Raw genomic sequence first — 24537 nt, 5'->3', positions numbered from 1 at the left:
TTTATATAAGGAGGAAGTTCTTTACTGTTAGGGTGGTGAGGCACTAGAATGGGTTGCCCAGGGAGGTTGTGAATGCTCCATCCCTGGCGATGTTCAAAGCCAGGTTGGGCCGAGCCTTGGGTGGTATGGTTTAGTGTGAGTTGTCCCTGCCCATGGCGTGGAGGATGGAACTAGATGATCTTAAGGGTCCTTTCCAACCCTAACTGTTCTGTGATTCTATGACATGTAAGTAAATAAAGCTTTTTTTGCACAAATACCAGTTTATTTGTTGATTTGGACTAGGAGGTTATATTTCTGGTAGTTACAATGACTAAATTTACTAAATTAGCAAAATATATTTGTCATTAATGTTTTGTTTTGGGATGTTTTTCTTTTTTTAACAGGGAGAACTTGCTGGCTGACTGTTTGCAGGGGTGTTTTGTGGTAACTTGCACTCTGTGTGCATTCATCAGCCTTGTTTGGTTACGTGAACAGATTGTCCATGGAGGAGCGCCACAATGGTTGGAACAAAATCAGCAACAGCCACTCAATGGTGTTGGTCAACCAAATGAGGTAAAACTTCACTACTCAGTAGTTAAGTGCTGTTGTGAATAAATACATTCTCAGAACCCAACAGTAATGTTATTTTACTGCAGGGTTTCTTTGTACGTTAGTAGAAGTTGAACCTGTGTTCCTGTATAAACTTGGTGATATCACTGTTTTTGAAATTCTGTAAAATTTTAATGGATGTTATAGTATGTTTTTGTAAACCAACTGTAATGTTTTTACGTTCTTATGTCTGTATCCTTACACTTTTTAAGATAATTTTGTAAAGCCAAGCTGTCAGCCACAATCAGGGAAGATACAGCTTGCTTTTGTTTTTTTTTTCTTATGTATTTCTGTAGTTCATGAGGTAACAATTCATTGTTTTCAAAGCAGTTGGAGGTGTTGCTGGAACTGAAGTTGAAGCTTCTCTGCCCTCCCCCGATCTCCCAACCACATGCAGCACCGCTTTACTGCTTACAGGACCCTCTTGGGCAGCAGCAGAGATAGGCAGCATGTGCATAGGGAGGAAATAATTAGAATTTTTTCTTTTGTAATAAATGTCAGGGTTTTTTAAAGACAGATGGAGGTCCTCAGCTTGATGACTGGCTTGGGTTGTCCTTGAATTACAATGACAGCTTTCATAAGAGAGCTCCCCTGTCTTGAGCAGTGGTGATATCACATCTAGAGTGCTGTATTTAGTTTTAGGCTCGCCCTTGTACAAGAGACATGGGCATAGTTGAGTGCATGCTGTGAAGAGCCAACAAAAGTGGTTGAAGGACTGGAGCATCTGGCATGCTGTGAGAGGCTGTGAGAGCTGTAACTGTTCATCCTGGACATGAAAAGGGCTGGGGTAGACTTTCCCAGTATGTATAAATGCCTGATTGAAAGATGTAAAGAAGACAGAGCCAACGTCTTCTTGGTAGAATTGAGTGACAGGACAACAGACAGTAAGCTCAAATCAAAACACAGGAAATTTCATTTAGACCAAAAAAGCCCTAAGCAAACAAAGAAATAAACAGCCCCCAGACAAACAAAACCAACCAACCAGAACAATCTGGATACCGGTTTTGGTTTTTTTTTGTTTGTTTGTGTTTTATTTCTTGATTGGGGTTTTGTTGTATTTTGTTCCTTTTCTGTAAGTGTGATCAATTACTGAAACAGGTTGCTGGGGGAGGTTGTAAAGTATCCATCTCTGGAGACAGTCAAAAGCCAACTGCAACAGGACCAGCCAACCTGCTCTAGCTGACCATTCTTTGGGTTGGATTGACTTAGATGATCCTTAAAGGGTCTTTCCAGTCTCAGCTTTCTGGGAAGAAGTCTGATTTTTATCTTCCCCTTTTAAAAGGTTTAGTAGTCCCAAATTTAATGTTTGTCTAAAAAAAAAGACATTAATAAAATTTTTTAAAATACTCTTTATTTTTTCTGTACGCAGAATAAGTGTACGGAGTGAGGTTGATTAATTTAACTGAATACTAAATCCTGTTTCTGCAGGCTCAGGCTGTTGTCAATGGAGGTGTTGAAAATGCTGTGCTGGATCAACCTGCTAACCCAGCTGCTGAGAATGCAGTTGTAGGTGAGAACCCTGAAATTCAAGAAGAACAAGTAGATGAAGAGGAGGAGGATAATGAAGATGAAGAAGATGCTGTAGTTGAAGATGCAGCAGATGCAAACAATGGAGCACAAGGTAACAGGTGACTCAAAACAGTAATGTTCTAGTTCTTTGTAAATACAAGTGAAACCATCGAAAACAGAACTGTCATAATTCAAGGAAGCTGTGAAAATTCCCACTTCAGCTTATTATTAACCCTTGTTTTTTGTAAAATTCATATATTTCTTTTGAGTGCTGGATCATTTGCTTGCAGAAAAGCTGTCAGCAGTTATAAGTTGAATATTATGCACTTAAGTCTTTTTGTTCATTTAAAACATAGCATGGAGTGGTTGCATCTTATTTTGTGTGAGTCTAACAGCTGCAAAAATGGCCATTGTTTCCTCAGATGACATGAACTGGAATGCTTTGGAATGGGATCGAGCAGCAGAAGAACTTACTTGGGAGCGAGTGAGTAAGAATAATTTTCTTGAATTGAATAATGAAGACCCATACTTGAAATTATTTGTAGTATTGCTGTGTTAAAATCCATTTGGGGTAAATGTTGATACCATTGTGTAGTGTGAAAACTACCAGCAAGAGGCTTTAGTGATCTAAAACTCATTGTATTTAAAAGCCAAATGTTATTATGCTACTTATTAACTATCCAAAAGGCGTTTCTTTGATTTTAAATATAGCAGCAGCTTAAAACAAGACTTATTTTAAGCACAGACTTTTCTGAAGTTTTCAACTTGGTCAGGTTTAGAAATGAATTGCAGCTTGCACTGAGGATGTAGGCCAGATTAGGAGCACATAGGTATTGTGTTATATGTAGATTAATTCTTAATCTTTGTATTCATGAAAGCATTAAACTAAAGAAATTTATGTATTTGCAAAAGACAAATATATTTCTTAAAACATTATGGAGCATTTTAATATAACGTTGCATCTGTTTTGTTTATGGATCATAAATCCCTTAATTAAAGCATGAAATAATGTGCACTGTAATCATAGAGTAGTGTAGAGACTCAAGAACTAGTTTTTTGTAGCTGGTTTAGAGGTAGCCAATATTTGAGTTCAAAGTTCACATGGCAGCAAAATCTACTTGAAGGTAGATAGAGCAGCTTCATGGGATTTACCAGCATCGTTTACTAATGCCTATTGCAAACGGTTGTAAAACTAGTCATTGTGTTGCCAGGCTGTGATACAATTGTTGCCGTGATTGCCGTGTAGTAGAAATAAATTTTTCATCATAAGGGACAGGTCTTCAACTTTGTTTTGTATCTAGTGAAAAATTTTTGTTTTGAAAGATTTTTAGTGAAAAAGGGCATGCATAAATTCAGGTTTACTGAACCATTCTGGTGCAGATCTCAAAATGAAAGTGTTATGTTTCCGAACCCAGTTTATGTGCTGGGAAATGTTGATGTACTCTTAATTGAAAATACTTTGATACCTCTCCAGGAATATAAATTGGCTTCATAACCATTTCCCATCCTACGTGCTGGCATAGGCAGTAGCCATCTACTTGGCATTTAGTATCAGAAGTGAGGTAGAGTTTTCTGTTATTTCATCTTGTGAAAATAGTATGCAAGCTTTCTGAATTTTTGAAAATACTTGCATCTTGGTTTATTTTGTGAAATATGTGTAACTTAGTGCAAAATCCTGGTTAAAAAAAAATAGCCTTGATCCTGGTTCTTCACAGCAGTAATCATGGAGTAGAAGTGTCTGTATTAAAATAGTAAGAAAACCACAAAGGGAAAAGGAGAGACTTTTGTTATTTTTTTTTAATAGATGCTTTACTTCTGCCTATTCTTTGGATGCTTCCCATAACAGCTGTGCAGTGTGATGGAATTTGATTCCTGTCTTCCCTAGCTGTAGACCACTTGTGCTCTAAATTTAATTATATAGTGTAGCAACATTAGCCTGTTACTAGTTGCTTTTATACATTGAAGGTAAAATACAAACCTTTTAATTTTCTCAGTGCAACATAAACTGATACCTTGCAATTAGGAAGAAAAAAAAAAATGTTGCTCTTGTGTTTTAATGTTGTTTAAAAATCAGTTCAATCACTAAAATGTTCTGAACATAGAAAATCTTTGTCAGTCTTCAAAGTCTTAGAGTGAAATAGCCTATAAATTGATTATCTGTATGGTCTGCAATATATAAATACAAGTGTATTAAGATATTCCACATGTATATCAGTGCCTTTGATCAACTGTGTTTACTTTGTTGAATGAGAACTTACTGTGAGAATTTATGTCCTGGTTCTCTTGGTTGAGCAATTAAAAAAAAAATAACTTTTGCCTGTATTGGACATAAAAAGTTGGTTTGAAAGAGACTTCTATGAGACTTATTTTAGATGTGTGTTGCTTAGTTTTCCTAATGAATAAAAAAATCAACTTTCTTATTTTCCCAGATGCTTGGACTCGATGGATCTCTGGTTTTTTTAGTAAGTGAAATCCTGCATTTCAAGAATTTCTATAGAAGGCTTTTTTTTTTTTTTTTTTTTTTTTTTTTAAGTAAAACTAGTTTTTAAAATTACATCATTCTATTTGAAGTCCCTATTTTTATATAATACGTATTCAGAATAGAATCACAGAATGGTTTGGGTTGGAAAGGACCTTAAAGATCATCCAGTTCCAGTCCCCTTGCCATGGGTGGGGACACCTTCCTCTAAACCAGGTTGCTCAAATCCCAGTCCAGCCTGGCCTTGAACACTGCCAGGGATGCGGCAGCCACAGCTTCTCTGGACAACCTGTGCCAGTGCCTCACCACCCTCACAGTAAAGAACTTCTTCCTAATATCCAGTCTGAATCTACCCTCTTGCAGTTTAGAAGTGGTGATTCTTAAAAGACGTAGGTAGCTTTGGATCATGTACTCCCTGGTATACACTGAAAATACGTATCTGTTCTAGCCTCAAGTTTTGCTTGTTATGTTATAGTTAAAATAGTATCCTCATTCAGACTTTTGTGATTTGTCCTGATACCACCATAACTACCACTAGTGAATTTTTACCATAAACTAGATTTTAAATTGACTTCATTTGGTTTGGGGTTTTTTTTATTCCTTCTAGAATTTTTTCCTTCTTGAATATTATTTTAATTTATATCAATATCAATTTTATTATATTTTTTAAATATGAACATTTTCTCATTTATAAAACAATTACATATATTTCATGAAATTGTTTTTGAGGGTGGAACTATTCATATAGATTTTAAAATAAAAGCTTACTTTAAAAACATGAGTATTAAAGCAAATGTAAGTACTCTCACCTAGATAAATGTGCAGATGCTTTCGTAATCTGTCCTGCATGTTTTGTTCTTTGTGCTTGAGTGAATTTCTTGGTTCTGACAAGTGATGTGCAATTTCTGGTAATAATAGGCAGTTGAAAGAAGTTTAGATACAAAAGTAAAGTTGTGTACTTAAATGACTGATACTAACCATCATCTTCCTTCCTCCTTCTCCCATACCCCTTGCAGGAGCATGTTTTTTGGGTGGTATCTTTAAATACATTGTTCATACTTGTGTTTGGTAAGTATCATTTGCTCTTGAGTTTTATGAAGTTCCTTCTCTGTAGCAATAATGAAGCTTAATTTTAAAGCTATTCTTTCAGAATAGATAAAGTTGTGACATCTAAAAATGGAAACATAAACAAGCTGGGAATATGAATAATAAATCTTTGTTGCTTCTAGTTCTGTCATTTTAGTTCTTTTAAGCTAATAGGTTTAAAATAGGAAATCTACCAAAAGCTTAATGATGTCAACCAAAGCATGGAAAATAATATTTGAATACTATTAAATTAAAGGAGGAAACTTTTAATTTAGTAGCAAGTGAAGTACTTTTAGGAATGGACAGAATTTTTTATTTCTTTTTTTCTCCTTACAGTTTTTGCTAGATATAGTTAAATTCCTTTTTCCATCAAGAATCCATTTTTCCATCAAGAATACATTTTTTGCAGCTCAAACTGGGAGGGAGCAGGGTGTATAAGAATGTAGCTGACTCTAAAGAGCTGTCAAATGTATTTCCATTTTGTGTCAAAAATTACTATGGAACAACTTTTCTTAGTTCATACAAGTTGGATTAATTTTAGAAAACAGTAAATTCTAATCAGTCGTGTATTTTACTTTATTTTTTTTTCTCCTTCCCAGAGACACATATATGTGTGTGTATATAAATCCCCTAACCACAGGTGTATGTATATTTCTCAATTATTTGAAACCTAAAAGGATAATATACCTGCCTTAGGATAATATGCATTGTACATAGCAGTAAGTTTCCCCTTGAAAGTTTCTGGAATTCCTGTTTCATATTTACTGCTGATATGTAGGGTAAATTTGCATTTCCACTCTGGTTTTACTGGAGAAAGGGAGGTAACAAATTTAGAAATGCTTTTTTATTGGTGCCTTATACCTGTTGAGTAACCTGAGAGAATAACAGCTCTTCCCTGTGACTCAGTTTTACCTGTTCAGCAACAGAAGCTTTTGCATTATGGTGCTTGAGCCTTGTTAGTGTTGTTAATTTGACATAACCGTGTGTAGAACCAATAGCATAGTCATGGCAAGATGGAGTACTTTATATATGGATAATGTTGCACTGTTTTTTTCAGTGTTCTTTCTTGGCAGAAGAGTTTGAACTTTAAAAACTGAAGTCATACTGTAGATAAGAAATAAGCAGAGTAAAGCTCATGTATTGAACCAGTGATTTGAGCATCTAGTTATTTAAATGAATCAGCTGATCAAGAAAATAAAAAGAAATATTATGTATATTTAATTCAGAAGAAACTGTAACTGTTCTAATTAGAATTGGAAAATACTTGAATTATTTCTGATACTTAGTCTATTTTAATCTCTAGTTCTCACAAGTTAATTAGGTTTTTAGCTACTAAAAAAAAATCAGGCTTTTTTAAGAAGTAGATAATAGCTATGAAATTTCTAAATTCTTGATTAAATTAGTAACAAGAATAATTAATGAAGTTGTCATATAGATGTGCTTTCAGGAACAATAAGTGTGCTTTAACAAATGGGAAACTAACAGGTAGAGAAGGGGAACAACTTTCCCAAGCAAGTGAGCAGGAGTTCTGGAAACTTAATATGTGCCTCTCAAGCCTATTTTTAGTATCTTTCCTATTAAGTAACATTGCCTAATTTACAACTGCCAAATCTCTTAATTTTAATTATGGTCCTGGTGAGTTTAGATGTCGTAGGAGGTATTTTCTAGAAGATAAGATTGGAAGGAAAGCATTTGAAACCTTAATTGCCAGTCCAGAAATTCTCCTGTGATGTTCTCTTGGACAAGTTAATTAAATTGGACTTAATTCATATTTTTTGCAGTCCACTTTAGTGCTCAGAGGATTTTGTACTTCTTCACACTTTTCATTAAAAGCAATCTATTAGAAATTCTGATTTAAAGAAAGTTACTTAAAAAACATTATAAATTGTGCACTATAATCTCATAAAACACTGTCAAAAAGGTAAAATGAGTCTGATGTCTATAGGAGTCTGATTTTTTTATTTTTTTCCCCCTCCTCACTTTTTCTTGTTCTTATGGAGCAGGAAGAGAGCTCAAGTCCTCCCTTTATCTTTTATATTTTTGCTATTCCTGGTAACTGTTGATCCCTCTGAAAGGGGCGTAAATTAACACTTTCTGAAAACTGATTGAGGTAATACATGTCCTCTGCAGTCTTTTCCTAGGGTTTGGGTTGTTTTGGTTTTTTTTAAATGTATCAGTCAGATGGAAATTAGGAAAATCAGCAGGCTTTTCATTTGAGGGTATGTTTAGTCTGCAGTAGTGCCTGGCGTTGATTATCATGATATAGTGAAGGTAATACAGGTGAAAATAAAAGCTTGCAGTTACTACAGCCCTTTACTTCATTACTGACTCCTACTCCTGTAGAAAAGCGATATTGTATTCTGTAGTCCTCTGTGGCTTGGTTAAAAGACCACAAAGACAGATAAAAGAACTGCTTGATCCTGTTGTAAATACACAGGTGTCCAAAAATGGGGCAAGTCCTGTGGGTTTTTTTAATTCATTCCTCCTGAGACCTCCAAATTGGCCGGAGTGAGCTCTCAGGGATGATGACTGTCTTTAGTATGTTAAGTCACAGTAAAGACTTCTCAGTTGTTCCTCATCCCTTCACTGGAGCATTGTCTTTTTCCCCATCATCTTCTCTTCTTGTTGCAAATTTCTGCAGGGCTTACATGTTTCACAGTATTCTTAAGAATTAAAGCACTAAAACTGAAACTTGCTAAATCAAGTCCCACCTGACCCGAAATGGCTACTTAAGGCTTTTAGTGCATGGGAAAGAGTAAATATACAGGGCAGGGTCCTACAGCAGTCTGTGAGACCCATACGAGCCTAGTACATAAGACTGAGAAATTAAATAAATTTACACAAAGCAAGAAGAATAAAAGCCTAAAAGACTGTCATCTTTTTCTGTGTAGTTTTGTATTGTTTGTAGTCTTACAGTGTGAATTCTGATCTGATTGTGTTTTCTAAAATTATAGTAATATAATACTTCCAAATATTTGTACAGAAAGTAATTTTTTTCAGTAGTTTTCCCAAAATTGATGAGAAATAGAATAATTCCCATGTTACAATACACAACCTGTAAAAAAGGCTCTGTTTCATGGTCTTCTTTTTTCTGCTTTCTTTCTACTTGTCTTATGCAGCATTTTGTCCATACCATATTGGTCACTTCTCCATTGTTGGCCTGGGCTTTGAAGAATATGTAAGTACTAGTTTATAGTGTCAAAATGGAAAAAAACCTGCTACTATTTATTTAGTCACAATATTTTTACAGCATCCTTCCACTTACATTTGTGATTACAAAAGTCACCTGGAGTGTGTCCCATATTTTCTCCTCATGCGTTTTTTAATCTCTGATTAAAAATGTTCTCTCACTCTTTCCCACTTCCTCCATTATATACATTCCAAGTGAAGTTTCCTTTTACAAAAAAATGCATATGTTTTGAGGGGGGTTTAAGAGTCTTTTGTTCCCCATGTATATTTTTAATCTGTGCACTTGAGTAATTTCCATAGTTGATGATACTAGGTAGCGAAAGCTAGTGTTGTCAAATGACACTTTTCATTTCACATATAGAGGTTGTTTCATGTTTGAAGAAAGTAGCTCTCATGCTTTTCCAGAAAATATAAACATTTTCTATTTTTGGTGATACCAAAAAAGTAATAGATTATTAAAATATGTTAAAACTAAAGAAAAATGTCATTCTTCTTGGAAGAGTTGAGATTTGGGGTTTATCTTAATTACATAAGAAGGAGGTGTAATCTCTTAAGAGACTGATAAATGTTCCCTTTTTTTCTCTCCCCTCCAGGTTCAAGCATCTCACTTTGAAGGCCTGATTACAACTATAGTCGGATATGTTCTGCTAGCAGTGACTTTAATTGTTTGCCATGTATCCTTTTGTCAGTAGTTACCTGGTTTAGATTTTACATGTAAATAAATTTTCTGGCTGTATTTTGAGGAGTCCCAGACATAATATAGATGCAGTCAGTTTACCGTTTTGTTCTGCTATTTTGGTGAAATAAAAGAAAAGATCTCTTCTGTCTGAGGAGGGAAGAATCATTAATTTTTCCTCTCACAATCCTTACGCTATTGCTATGGGCTACGTACTTTCAGCAGAAAGATAAATGGGCTTATGAAAACATAAGGTATGATGGGAAATTTATTCACATCTTTTTGATCCTGTCAGATCCTTAGAGGGCAGATTGCTCTAGTTTCTCTTTCATGTCTCTGAAGCACTGAAAGTTTGCAGTATGAACTTCTTTCAGGTGATATCACAGAGAAAATTAAGCAATGGCAGAGTCCTGAAAGCTAGAAGGATTTGATCGCAAGTAAAAAGTCTGTATTTGAGCTGTATGTTTTTTAAAGGGACTACCCCAAAATCAATTAGAAAGAATAAACATTTGTAGGCAGCTTTCTGTTTAAGAAAAGCCAACATCAACTTTAGACCACACTGTACCAATGTCCAGTGCAAATGTGGTAAAACAGTTGATGGCACATCTCTGTTTTACTTCCTAAAAGAAAACAAAACAAGTCCCCTAAATATAATATGTATCCAGCTCTTCTTGGAAAAGGTGTGAATTTGTTTCAGACTGAATAAAAAGGAAAGCTACCATTTAAGATAGGCCTTCAGTTTTGAAACATCCTTACTGATGGCAGATGTATTCAAAGGCAACTGTATTTCTTGAGAAAACTTGTGGATGCTTAATTTAAGAAGGGTGCTAGTATTTTTTTTTTTTGTTTGCTTTAGATGCATGTTGAGGGGAGTTATCCAGCACATCAGATTGTGACTTCCGGAGTCATTGGCAATTTTGAAAATAGAACCCTGATAAAATATATACTTCCTCTTTCAGAGTTGTCTTTTATAAAATTTTCTGTTTATAAAAGCCACATAATACAGTGTTTCATGTTAATCAAATTATGTTATAAAATATTTTTCAGTATTATTTTCTTGACAAAACTGTTCAGGGTTTGGCAGCTCTTGTTAAGTTCCAGCGATCACGTCGTTTATTAGGAGTTTGCTATATTGTTGTCAAGGTAATCCTGTGTGTGTGTGTGTGTGTGTGTGTGTGTGTGTGTGTGTACGTGTAGCAAAAAATCCTGTCAATTTAAACTTATAATTGTCTTAGCAATTTCTGTTAAACTAGTGAGATTTTTTTCTTTCTCTTTTTTTCCTAAAGGTTTCCTTGTTAGTAGTGGTTGAAATTGGTGTGTTTCCTCTCATCTGTGGCTGGTGGCTGGATATATGCTCTTTGGTAAGAATGGAAATAAATGGGATAAAATCTTTTTTAACAGTGTTTATATTTAATGGAAAAGTTTTGTTGAGAACAGAGTTGTTAAAGAGTTTGACAACAGTATTCTCTTTTTATGAATATAGTGTTTCCAGCAGGAAAGAGATTTTTAGGTACTGCTTAATGCTGATTTTGTTTTCCTTTGTGTTACTAAATACAAATGCAAACTTGTGTACTGAATAAACTTATTTATGTAGCCATCTTATGGGAAATGGCAATGACTGCATATTTTAATAGTTATCCAATCTCTGTTTTTGAAGAAGATAGGTGTTATCTTTACTTTGAATTGAGAAGGACAGTTTTTCTGTGATTAATTAGAAATGGAGAAAATTAATTTCTTCTGGTCTTAGTTGAAATAGAACTTTACTTAAGGAAGTATTTGCTTCCACCACAGTGCCACTTTGTTTGAACTGGTTTAGAACTTATGTACTATATGTTAGTGTTTGAGTTTACTTCTTTCTGTCAGAAGAAAGAAATTGATCAGAAATTGATCTTTATTTGCTGTTTTTATTGTAAATTATTCCCTCTTTTTTTTCCCTAATTAAATGTTATAATTATTTATGTGTGAGAACAAGGCAGACATTTAAATTAAATGCCTAGTAGTATATGTGAACTAGGGTAACAAAATGAGTAACTGTGGAAGACTGCCAAACTTTATTCATATTTGTTTCCTACTTATCTTCTAGGAGATGTTTGATGCCACTTTGAAAGATAGAGAATTGAGCTTTCAGTCTGCCCCAGGTACCACAATGTTTCTGCACTGGTTAGTTGGGATGGTTTACGTCTTTTATTTTGCATCCTTCATCCTTTTATTGAGAGAGGTAAGTCTGTAAGAACAAGATTGGTATAGAACACAGAGAACCTTGGATGTTGAACTTTTGGTTAAATATTTCACATATGGGTGTTGCTGGTACTGTGTTTTATCTGTGTATATTGGATTTCAACCTTATGTAAAAAGGGTCACACTTACTTACTGCAGTGGGAAATGATGATAAGAGTCTATTTTATTTACAGATTTATCGTAACAAAGTGTCCTTAAACATAGGTGTTGACTTCAAATGAATCTAAATGTAGTTCAGTTCTTTTAGATTAATACTTGAGAAATAAGCTTGTAATTGGTTATTGCTTCTTTATGTCTTTCTGATAATGCTTTCTTTGTTCTATGTACCATTTTGTTGAACATTGTTCAACAAATAACCTTATTATGTTTAGAACTTATTTACTGCAGCGGTCTTGCCCAAAATCAAAACTGAAAAATAGGTAATTTTCATATATAATTTTCTATTTCTTCTTTCAGGTATTGAGACCTGGTGTCTTATGGTTTCTCAGGAATTTGAATGATCCAGACTTTAATCCTGTGCAGGAAATGATTCACTTGCCCATTTATAGACATCTCAGGAGATTTATCTTATCAGTGGTAAGGACTTTTTTCAAAATTTTTCTTTATTTGGGAAGAAAATGTCACACATTACCTCTCCTATACACTGCCATGATCTGCTTGTTACTGAAAAGTCTTAAAAGATATGTTCTCAGACTGTGTTAGAGCTGATGGTTACTTGAACTTCACCTTTTAATCACAGAATCATAGAATAGTTAGGGTTGGAAAGGATCTTAAGATCATCTAGTTCCAACCCGCCTGCCATGGGCAGGGACACCTCATACTAAACCGTGTCACCCAAGGCTCTGTCCAGCCTGGCCTTGAACGCTGCCAGAGATGGAGCATTCACAACTTCCCGGGGCAACACCTTCCAGTGCCTCACAGTTTTAATTTACTTAGCTAATTATTTCAGAACTTTTACCAGCCTCACACTGGAATAGGGGACGGAGTTTTTCATATTTATTTATATATTTATTTAATATATATTTATCTATTTATTTTCTTCATAGTGGCCCATGTCCTGCACTGGATTAGTGGCTGAAACAGTATTGCTAACACACTGCTGTTTTGGCTGTGGCTGAAGGGTGCTTGCACAGCATCAAGGCTTTTTCTCAGCTTTTCCATTCTCTGTTAAACTGTCATTATTTCAATCCATGAGTCTTCTTGTCATCCTTCTATTTTCTCCCCATTCAGCTACAGAGGAGAATGAATGAGCAGCTGGGTTGATAGCCAGGGTTAACCCATCACACACAAGCAACATGTCAGAGAGATTGGTAGGGAGCTATGTTTGGTTGTTTCTGCTAATTGGACTAAATTCTAACTTCTTTGTTCCAGATTGTCTTTGGATCAATTGTACTGCTCATGCTCTGGCTTCCTATACGCATTATTAAATATCTTCTGCCTAACTTTCTTCCATATAATGTTATGCTTTACAGGTAAGTGTTTATTTTTTAAAAGATGTTTTTTCAGTCTCCCTGTAACTAGAAAAAAATTATTTGCACTCTTTGAGCATTAGTGTGACACTGGTATGTTACTTTTTTTGTTTTCAATTAATCTAAACTTCATTGTTCTAGAAAATAAAAAGGATGTGGATACATCAAAATAAAAAGCCAGCAAGAAAAATAAAAGGCATTTTGTATTACATCCATGATGATAGCTATTAGGCTTTTATGTGCCCTTAGAACACTTTCCCCTTCAACTTCTTGATAGTGAAGTTGCTGTCATGTTTGTTTTCACGCTCATTCCTGATTATCATTACTTCAAGACTAAAAGAATATCTGTAACTGGTTCTTTTTAATATCAGTATCTTTCTGTTTCTAAGCAATAACTGAAACAGCAATGATAAAAGCAAGTAAAAGACCCAATCATATTCTTATATAATCCTTCTCAACAGTTTTTTCTTTCTTAATGCCTAAACACTCGTGAACACTTCACCTTGGAATAGTATATAAAGAAAAGTGTCTGCAAAAAACTAAGAATTGTTCCTGTTGGTATCCAGTATACTTTTTTTATTGTGGTGGTGACTCAATGTGAAAGATTACTATCAGAATGTTCCTCATGTCTGATTTTCTGTTTTTCCTGTTGTTTCTAGTGATGCTCCAGTAAGTGAGCTTTCCCTAGAGCTTCTTCTGCTTCAGGTAGTGCTTCCAGCTTTGCTAGAACAAGGACATACAAGACAGTGGTTGAAAGGTCTTGTACGAGCATGGACTGTTACTGCTGGCTACTTGCTGTAAGTATAGAAAAACAAAATCAACTACAAAGATTGTGTCCAGCTTAGCCTTTTACCGTATGTTCCGGAGTTCAAGGATTCTGGAACACATGAAAGCAGCATGCTTTCCAGAGAGTTACCTAACAGACAAGCTATTCTACACATAAATACGTGATATAAAACTTCTGTAGTTATTTTCTTCTTCTAAGGAGTAGTTGTACCTACTTCTTGACAAATAATTCTTTCGGTATGCTCTTACAGCATTTGCTTAGTTAAGAAAAAGAAAAAAATCTGTAATAGTATGACTAACAGCTTGTTAACTTCCTGTTATATGGAAAAATTAGAGGTAAGTGTCAGCAGTGCATTTCCATGAGTCATCTTGCATTTCTTACTATAAGAAGAAGAAAAAAAAAGTTTAGAACACTAAACTGAAGAAGTGCATACCTTTTAAATTGGAGATTTTCAAGTTAAAAATCTCTAAAGAAGGATAAAACTGTATTTGTCAGATAAATGTTCATACAAAGTGAGGTTCTTTAATTTAGACTGCCAGGCAGAGCTTTAGAACTTGAAATTATTTTTTAGTTCATATGTCGTTTAACACATTAGCCAAGAAAAAAAAAAAAGGTTGATTTTGTTTCCATAAAGTTTTAGATTTAACTTCAAAGTGTATTGTCATTCTCTCATCATGTCTAGTTCATTGTGGGTTGTGCCAATGCAGCACTATTAAAACGAAGATTGATTTTTTGCTATGTCTGAGACAGATAAATGAAAGACTTTTGTCTCCCACTGCAATCCAAAATACTTATTTTAGCTTTTCATAAGGAAACTCTTCCCAGCCTGTTCTCTTAGTTTGCATTTTGGAAACTTACATTTTTAATTTGTCCATGTTTTGATAGTTTTTAAGTATGACAGAAGAGGAAAATCTTTTCCCTTTTCTTAAAAGGCAGAGTGCTGTAAAAAATGTTTCCATTGTTTGCCAGTAGAATCATAGAATAGTTAGGGTTGGAAAGGACCTTAGGATCATCTAGTTCCACCCCCCCAACCATGGGCAGGGACACCTCACACTAAACTATGCCACCCAAGGCTCTGTCCAACCTGGTCTTGAACACCACCCGGGATGGAGCATTCACAACCTCCCTGGGCAACCCATTCCAGTGCCTCACCACCCTCACAGTAAAGAATTTCTTCCTTATATCCAATCTAAACTTCCCCTGTTTAAGTTTTAACCTGTTACCCCTTGTACTGTCACTACAGTCCCTGATGGAGAGTCCCTCCCCAGCATCCCTATAGGCCCCCTTCAGATACTGGAAGGCTGCCATGAGGTCTCCACACAGCCTTCTCTTCTCCAGGCTGAACAGCCCCAACTTTCTCAGCCTGTCTTCATGCAGGAGGTGCTCCAGTCCCCTGATCATCCTTGTTGTTCCAACAGTTCCATGTCCTTTTTATGTTGAGGACATCAGAAATGTACAGAATACTCCAAGTGAGGTCTCACAAGATCAGAGTAGGGAGGCAGGATCACCTCCTTTGACCTGCTGGTCATGCTCCTTTTGATGCAGCCCAGGATATGGTTGGCTAACACTAACCCTTACTGCTAATAAAAATTCTGCTAAAATCGAGGAAAATCAGATTCTAAATGTTCATATTGGTCTGGGGGAGGGGGGTTAATCAGACTCAAATGTCTGTTTGCTATTGATGTATGCCAGAAATATCAACAGCATACTTTTTAAAGTAGATTGACACTCTTTAGGATGATGTTCTTCGAAAGCTCAGAACAGGTTCTGAGTAATATAAAATCTTGAAAAACTCGGTACTGTACTGTGGAAAATGTGTCTATAGCAGTTCAGTACTGTCCTTGTACAGTTTAGGCTTGAAGGCAATTGTTTCCAGTAGAGCTTAGTAGCAGTAAAATAAAAGCTGGCAGTTGACCTGCTTGCTTACATGAACTGAAATATTGATGCAATTTTCCATTTATATGCACAACTTTAATACCGGATGTTTTTAAAGCAGTCAAACAGGTAAGTCATTTACTTGTGGCTGTATTCCCACTGTTCTAATCTACATCCACACTCATATTTTTCTTCTAAATTCTGTGTTTAGGGTGACATTGAGTACATTATCAGAAAATGGTTTATTTTACTTTATCAAGAATCTGCCTGTATAAATTTTATGCAGCTCATACACATTCTGGGTCAGCCTCTTTTTCTGTAAGGTTATCATTCATATCAAACAGAACAAAACTGAAACTTTGATTGTTACAGGGATCTCCATTCTTACCTGCTTGGTGACCAGGAAGAGAATGAAAACAATGCAAACCAGCAAGCTAACAACCAGCATGCTCGCAATAATAATGCCATTCCAGTTGTGGGGGAAGGTCTTCATGCAGCCCATCAAGCCATACTTCAACAAGGAGGACCTGTGGGTTTCCAGCCTTATCGTAGGCCTTTAAAATTCCCGCTCAGGGTAGGTATATCTAATGCATTAAGACAAAAGGGAAAGCCAAAAATTTGGCCCACATGTTATCAGAAATCAAGTGGTGGGTCATGTTGTTTTGTGTCTTGTTCTATTTGTGTATTTCTGCTTTTTAGAAAGTAGTTGCTCTCACATACAGCTTTTATCAGCCTATAACTTAAGACATTCAATTACCACAATTGTTGTGTATTATCTGTTAGTTCATGTTCTTATTTTCCTAATTGTTGTTAATGAAGAGAAACAGAATAACTCCCCAGCAAACGGGTAGTTCAGGCGGCATGGTTTTCAAGAAGGCATACTTCAGTCTTGTAGCCAAAGTGTATTTTAAACTATTTTGCTTTATTAAATAATTAAATGGAGAACTTTTATTGCATCTGTATTAAACACAGAAAGGTGTTACAATACGTGAAAGTTCTGGATCCCTACAGTTTGTTGTTGGCAAATACTTCAATTTCTAGAATAATATATAGATAAATTGTTTTGTTGTTACCAGAACTCTGAGTTAATAAATATAAACTTAAACACAACTCATTTACTATGGTTCCAGGTATAGCTCAAGAGTGGAAGTAATGGGTAAAGTTAGAACAATGCAGTATTGCTTATGAAGTTTTCTTAAAACGCAGAATCTGCCAGAATTCTCATGACAAAGTACAAAATAAAGCTTTTTCTTTCTCACCATACTCTTACCACCTCCCCCTCTCTCCCCTTTAATCTTAACCTAGTAGAACTGAGAGCAAATTTGGAAGCATTTTAGGATACTGTTGAGCTTCTGGGTGTTTGAAGTTGGGGCTTTGGGATGGGTCAAGGTGGCCGAGGTGGGAAATAATTCCCTATACCTGATTCTTGATTTTAACCCTCTAAAATGACTCTCAAATAAGGGCTGTGTTAGCCTAGGGACTCATTAAATACTTTCTAGAAATACCTTTATATGAGTTTATTTTTGTGGATGCTTCTGGATAAGGACATGCTAAAATCATCATACTATAAGCTTTCAGTAATTTGGGTTGCTCACCTGGTGATAATAACCAAGCAGTTTCATATTTTGCTGCCAAAGACTCTTTTTTCTGGTCTGTTTACCTTCATCTAGGTATTTTAAGTAGTTCTTTGGAGACATTCGACAGAGTGTAGAAATTAATAGTATATCTGATCCATTGTTTTCAAGAGATTTTCAAGCACTTGCACAATCTCAGACATGTGGTAGCTCACTGATGCAATTCTATGTCCCTCGTTCCACTTGTTAGAAATACTTAAGTAATGAAACACTCAGCATCACTGTAAGTGCTTCAGCTGTAATTTTTAGTATACTGGCCTTGGTTCTACTTTGATAACTTCATCTTAAGCAAAATGTGTTTCCCACATAGGCTCTCACTGGGGAACAGTGCTGTATTACTTTCTCAGTTGGGATTTTAAGCATTTGAGAAGGAAAAAAGACTTTTTTTTTTTATTATTTAATTAAGCATATACTGCTAATCTTAAAAGATAAGAATTTTTTTTAGTAGTAGTAGTATTCTACATAAGAGCCTATCATCAGTTTTATCAGATAATCTGTATAACTCTTCCAGCTGATTTATTTTATAAACAAACCTCCCAAAGCCTCTCGAACAAATGCGGATGCATGGAATTTGTTGAATTTTCCTGCTACTGCCTTATATTCCTTTCAGCCTTCCTTACATAATCCACTGTTGTCAGCAGAGTCTACAGACTCTCTGAAAACTTTATTCTGAGGATTTTTAGATTTTATTACCTTATTGTTGATGCTTTTTAATTAAAAAAAGACAAACAACACCCTATCTATACAAATAAATTTATCATTACTTCTCGTGGATTTTGGTATGCTATTTCTGAAATCCCTTTGGCTGTAGTTTTGAATTTCACATCAAAGTTCATCCATTTTCTGGTTTGGTTTGGATTGGTTTGATTTATTCACACACACACAGAGGTCTATTCCATCTTCTGGAAGCCATTTTTAGTTTACTGTTTGCTGTGGCAACTTCAGGGAGATTTGCAAGATCTTTGAATATATTGCCGCTACTGTCAGTGCTGCATCTCTCCTAAGAGTGACTTGCTGCCTGTGCATTATTTAGGTCCAAATCAGGAGTTGCTCTTCCTCTTGTATGTTCTCACTGATCCAAGAAACAGCTGTTTGTAGTGTTCAGAAGCTTCATTCTGGCTTTAGTCTGTCACGTGTTGTTTATTCCCACATGGACTGACTTTCCTCTGGCATTCCCTAAGTAACAAATTGTTTAGACAGTACTGGTCCCAAGCAATTCACACCGTATTTTCCTTACCATCGAGGGTTGTTTTTTGTCTGCAGTCCAGTTGTCAGCTACTCCAGTTTTCTTCCTTCCATCATTTGGGATCCCTAACCCTAAAGAGTATTTTGTGGGAAAAAGGGTACATGGCTGTCACGTGGCAAGTAGCTGGGTATTGTGGAATCATTCCTTTTCACTCAGGCTAACGTTTACAAAATCACACGATTTTGTACAAAAAATCAAATCTTTTTTTAAAAAATCAAATTTACAAAATCAAGATTTTCCTTCCTTTAAGCAGTACTGGAGATCCTAATGTAGAGATGCGACTGATCTACATTGTCCCAAAAAGTCCCATCAAGGAAAATGTGCGTTACAGGTTTAACTTTCTCAGTAGTCTGTCATGATAAGCTGTTAGTTTCTCTATTGTTTTTTTGTGTGGCTTTGATTAGTGAAACAGAATTTCATAGCATGTGGTGCTAGAGGCATTCAAATACTTAAAAGAGATCGAGTACATGAGAGTTCTCTGATAAGATGTAAACCTGACTAACTAGCTGCCAGCTTTGCTGTCAGCTGCTGGTCGCATAAACCTGAGGGCATCTGGAAGAGCCCTCTCAGCAAGCTTTTTCCTTGTTGTAAAACCACTGTCTTGCATACCTGGCATGCAGAGAAACCTTTAATTGAAAGTCATGCTGATCAGTGCAGAAGTAGATTATTTTTTAATGTAACACAACAAAACCCTTAAGTCATTCTGGATTCAAATGATAATTTTTACTGTTGTGACAACTGATGTGAACTTTTAAAAGAAGTAAGTAACACTAGATGTGCTTTGTACACTGTGGATAGGTTTCTTATTGCTGATCTATTCATACAGTGAAACATGAGTTGGTGTTTGAGTGTTCTAGTTTAGCTGTGTTTTTAGGATGACACATCTTTTAGATGTTTTTATTGGCTTTGGTTAAATAACTTCCTTATAAACTGTTTCTCTTTTTCTTTCCTCTTTCAGATATTTCTTTTGATTGTTTTCATGTGCATAACATTACTGATTGCTAGTCTTATCTGCCTTACCTTACCAGGTAAGTCCATTATTGTGAAACTACAGTGAAACAACCTCAGCATGTTGCCATGCTCAACAGAGGCAGATGTTTTGAAGCTATTAAGTTAAAAGGAGAAAGCATGGAAAATGATGTCTTGTTTTTAATGGTACATCAACATATTTTAATAATCTAAAATGTAAATGATAAGAGATAATGCCTGTATTTAAATGACAGAGATTGCCATTTCATTTTTTTGTTGTAGAATAATTTTCTTCTAAGGGCAGGCTTCAAATACTGAGACAATCTCTGTAGTAGTATTGAGAGCAAAAGAGAATTTGAAACTCTTACACCTGCTTTGCCATTTAGAGAAGGAAAATATATAGGTTGTTACCAGGTCTTCTATGGTATCTTTTTCAATAAATATTCTGAAGGTGTCATCATGACAGGTCACTGGGAGACTTTGAAGTGATATACATGCCATTTCCCAAAATCGCATGAATAAGTAGTTGAACCAAATCAAAAGCACTTTGTAGGTTATTTTAAAAAATAATTTGGAATAAATTAAGACATGTAAACTCATTTGATTTTTGTAACCTGGCTACCATTGTCCCATGAACATTTTTACTTCCTTGTACTAATAATGATATTAATTTTGTTATGGTTTTAATATTATTATGTAAAATAATTCCAGTATAATACTAGTGAATAGAAACATAATTAAAAAGTGAAATGTAGCAAATGAGTCTCACATTTTTGTCAGAGAGTTCTGAATAGTGCTTTGTTTTGCTGTAGTTCAGATCACATTGCTCGTGTAATGACATTTTAGGGGGGAAAAATCCCACATGTATTTGGCATCATCTGTGTAACTACATTGTGCTTTACGCATTCGTGCTGTATGGGTGTAGTGTTAAAATGCTGCTTTATGTTGAATAATATTTGTGCATTAGTATTTAACAGTAAATTTGATAAGTATTTTTTAATAGGCATCCTTCCTTAATACATCAAAAAGCATTACTCTATTTAACAGTGTTTGTATTTTCAGTATTTGCTGGCCGTTGGTTAATGTCATTTTGGACGGGGACTGCCAAAATCCATGAGCTGTATACAGCTGCGTGTGGTCTTTATGTGTGTTGGCTAACTATCCGAGCAGTGACAGTGCTGGTCGCCTGGATGCCACAGGGTCGTCGAGTGATTTTTCAGAAGGTTAAAGAATGGTCTCTCATGGTGAGTCCGGAGAAAAGCATTTTATTTAATTATTAAGAAAGTAACTAATGAAACTTGCTCTTTCAGTTTTGCTTCCAGGTTTTACTCTGTTATGTATATTACGCTTTCCTTTTCAGATTGTTTTGAAACTTTTACAGCTTACACTCTCATTGCATAGGCTAACTATTTTTGGAAGCCACTTAGCACAATATTAAGCCATCAGTATAAATAAGTTTGCATATATATGCATGGGTTTTTATAGTATATGCCTGTTTTTTTCTGTTTTCCTTTAAAAGTGAGTATGTTTCATTAGATTACCCTGTGTGATGTGTCCTTGAATACATTTACATTTTCACATATACCTGGAGGCTTAACTATTACTCATTTAGCAACTTGACATTATCAAGTAAGAAAAACAACTAGTTAAGCTGACAGATGATGATGAACAACCTGTCCCTACAAACAAGTTTGATGCATATTTTCAGGAAGATCTTTATAATTTGTCAGATCTATGTGCTGTTCAAATTAATGGTTTTAAATATTATTGTTATGAGTTCAGATTCTCACCATGGCAACGAATTTATATCCCACCTTTTTATTTTAGTGGGATATTTTATTTTATTTTGATTTTGAGAATTTCTGTAGTAAATTTCTTGCCTAAGTATAGTAATATTACATATTCAGGCACAATCATTCCTTATTCTGTAGGGAGTATTGGAGTAGAACCCAGTTTTGAAAACTTGCATTGCAAAACTATGTATGTAAGAATGTTATTTTTAGGGGTATATATGTATTAATTAGAGGTCTGTGTATTTTTTTTTCCCCTCCAGCTTTCTCTGTGTAGTTTAAATTACATTTTGAAGTTTAAACAAAAAGAATCCTCTGATGAAGATACTCATTTAGGTGCCTTTGGTTTGTTTTTTTTAGATAATGAAGACATTAATAGTGGCTATACTGCTAGCTGGTGTGGTTCCGCTTTTACTTGGTCTTCTGTTTGAACTAGTTATTGTTGCACCTTTGAGAGTTCCTTTGGATCAAACACCTCTCTTCTATCCTTGGCAGGTCAGTTGGTCCCATTCTTCTGCTGTTGATGTATTTCTTTACTTAGAATTCAGGAGTATGGAAGTTCTTGTTTCATGTTGATTGTGTGCTTCAGACCATTTTCTGCAAGTGTGTTTCTATGTGGCAAAGACATCCAGTCTGGATGTGAGGATTATTTCAACCAAAGGGATATGGTTAGGAATTCAAAGTATGAAAAGCTACACTCTGTGGGATTAGAGGGTCTTTGCATTTTAGTTATTGGATTTTTTTTTTTTCAGTAGCATAATTGTAAAGATATATACAGAAGTTAGTATAGTTGTATGCACTTAAACACAGATGTATATACTCTGACCTTTCTGGACAGCTTTCTGCCTACAGTTATGCAGCAAGAGTTTTAGCTGAACTTTTTTTCATACAAGGTTTCAATTCAGTGGTGATATTTGCTATGAATGGAGTTTTTATATGCTTTAGGATCATCTTAGTTCTTTAAAAATTTGCAATTAAATATACTGGAAGACTTTACGTTCATGTGGCAGAGCTTCCTCGAAACATCAAATTAGTGGGATTTGAGTCTTGTTCTAAATTAACAGGGAGCTATTGAAATAGGGAGTAATGCCCATTTTTCATAAGAGAATAGTTATACAAAGTTTACATGCTTGAGCAAACACAAAGGAACTTTAAAATGGACTTTTTTGTAACAAGTTCTTAAATTTTTTAATGTATCTGGGGTAACAGATGTTAATAAAAGCTGTATTTTTAAATAATTGCTTAAAGCAAATATATTTCCCCAGCATTTTAAGAAAGTTAGTTAACATATGATGTCTTACCAGTTCTGCACCTGTTTATTCTCCCTTGTCAGCCTTTGCATTCTAATTTTGGATGGGTTTTATTGAAGAACTTTTCACAAATATCTGTAATCCAGAAGAGACTGACACATGACATGCAGGGTTTACTAGAAGCCTGTTGTTAAATTGTGTTCTTTTAATTCCATGCCATAGTAATTGTAAATTAAGTAAAAAGCATAAATTCTTCCCTGAATAGTATGACATTCTTTTTTAAGGAACAGTGCCTTGCTTTGTTTAGCTTTTCCCACATCTGGTAGGGTTTAGGGTTTTGTGGACAATTAAAATTTAAAAGAAGAATTAAAAAAGCCTAGCATGTTCCAGAGAGCTGAGTATTTTATAGATGTCAGTTAAGCTTGAGAGTATCCTGTCTTTCTTATGAGTTTGCAGAAGATGCCATGTCCTTTAAACAATATCCCATGTAAAAAGAAAAATAATTATCTTTTCACTTGTAAGTAATATTAGCAAGTTGCTCTAAAAGCTTTTGATTCTCAAACTGTTTAAAAAGATGTTAATGCTAACTGTCCATTTTTACAAAATTAGGACTGGGCTCTTGGAGTTTTGCATGCCAAAATAATTGCTGCCATAACACTGATGGGTCCCCAGTGGTGGCTGAAAACTGTTATTGAACAGGTAGGGAAAAATTATCTGTGTATATTGTCTGCGTAATACATTTTTAATGTTTTATGAATGTGCGAGTTGGAAAACAGTTACTGTTGTAGTGATGGAGTAATTTGAGTAATCGAGCAAAACTCAACTAATTTTGTAGAATCCTATTAAATTGTACAGCCCAATCCATTAAGGTACACTTTATAATAAAAATAAACCTCAGAAATCTGAAATCAAGCAATTGCAGAGTGTATGTATGTGCAATTTTATCGGGTTTGTATTAAAGTGATGAGAAACATCATTATTTCGTCAGATGAATTCACACGTGTCCCAAGTACTGGATATTATTTATGTCTGCCACTCAAGAACAGAATTTCTGCCTTCTCCACAGCTGTAGAGATTAGCTCATTCATAGATGAGTGTACATATGAAAGACGGTCTTTCTATTCCCCTGTGATTATTAAGACGGAACAGGTTTTGTGAACAGTTCTGAGTCACATGGCCTGTTGCTTTCTTTGGCAGAAGTTTTTTTTTCTTGATAATCTTTAAAGTTATATGGTTGCTGTCTCAATGAAGTATCTCAATTGTTTGTCAGAAAGTAACTTTTCAACCCTCTTACATGTAATGGCTGTGGTGAATGTCCTGGCCTCTGTACAGGAGGTGGCCTCTCAAATCTAGCATATAGTCCCAGATACTAAACCATTTACTAATCACTGTAGGTGTCACACTGGAGAAATTAATCTTAATTCTGTGAGTACCTTTTCATGAATACAACAGCTCTTCCTTCCATTCTGAATATTGTCCCTGGTGCTGTTTGTTGTACACACATTCTCCTGAGCTGTCCTTAGAAATGGATGCATCCAGGCTGTGGGACAGAGGCCATTGTCTAGCTGTATGTGGTAGCCATTTGGAGCTGGTGTTTTCCTGTGATTAGTCATGTTGAGACCTTGCCTCCTGATGGTAGCTGCAGAAACTTCAGAATTATGGAGGCCCTCTCCTCAGGCACAGATTCCACATGCAGAGGCTTTGGTCTGCCCAGTCAACTACAATGTAAGATCCTATTTTCTGCCTGTGTTA

The 24537-nt window shown here is 35.3% G+C and overlaps 1 protein-coding gene across 14 annotated transcripts in view; it reads left to right on the top strand.

The window, feature by feature from the left end:
• The window catches only part of MARCHF6 (membrane associated ring-CH-type finger 6), a 44919-nt gene that overhangs the window by 16900 nt on the left and 3482 nt on the right, over positions 1-24537 (top strand). For 8 of the 14 annotated variants that reach the window (XM_057428796.1, XM_057428792.1, XM_057428791.1 and 5 more), the window contains 18 exons: positions 384-552; positions 2017-2209; positions 2520-2581; positions 4527-4559; positions 5593-5644; positions 8782-8840; positions 9445-9525; positions 10602-10670; positions 10814-10888; positions 11611-11745; positions 12222-12341; positions 13137-13237; positions 13894-14031; positions 16269-16470; positions 19735-19804; positions 20793-20989; positions 21896-22030; positions 23395-23484. In XM_057428796.1, the coding sequence (XP_057284779.1) occupies positions 384-552; positions 2017-2209; positions 2520-2581; positions 4527-4559; positions 5593-5644; positions 8782-8840; positions 9445-9525; positions 10602-10670; positions 10814-10888; positions 11611-11745; positions 12222-12341; positions 13137-13237; positions 13894-14031; positions 16269-16470; positions 19735-19804; positions 20793-20989; positions 21896-22030; positions 23395-23484 (1981 nt within the window). The remainder of the gene's footprint in view (positions 1-383; positions 553-2016; positions 2210-2519; positions 2582-4526; positions 4560-5592; positions 5645-8781; positions 8841-9444; positions 9526-10601; positions 10671-10813; positions 10889-11610; positions 11746-12221; positions 12342-13136; positions 13238-13893; positions 14032-16268; positions 16471-19734; positions 19805-20792; positions 20990-21895; positions 22031-23394; positions 23485-24537) is intronic. The other 6 variants (XM_057428802.1, XM_057428801.1, XM_057428793.1 and 3 more) reach the window with 3 other exon arrangements.

Source organism: Pezoporus wallicus, unplaced genomic scaffold (genome assembly GCF_028554395.1).
Source record: "Pezoporus wallicus isolate ANWC-B61680 ecotype Strahan unplaced genomic scaffold, APGP_CSIRO_Pwel_v1 contig_6658, whole genome shotgun sequence".
Taxonomy (NCBI): domain Eukaryota; kingdom Metazoa; phylum Chordata; class Aves; order Psittaciformes; family Psittacidae; genus Pezoporus; species Pezoporus wallicus.
The sequence above is the reverse complement of the archived record's forward strand: the minus strand, read 5'-3'. Positions and strand labels throughout refer to the sequence as shown.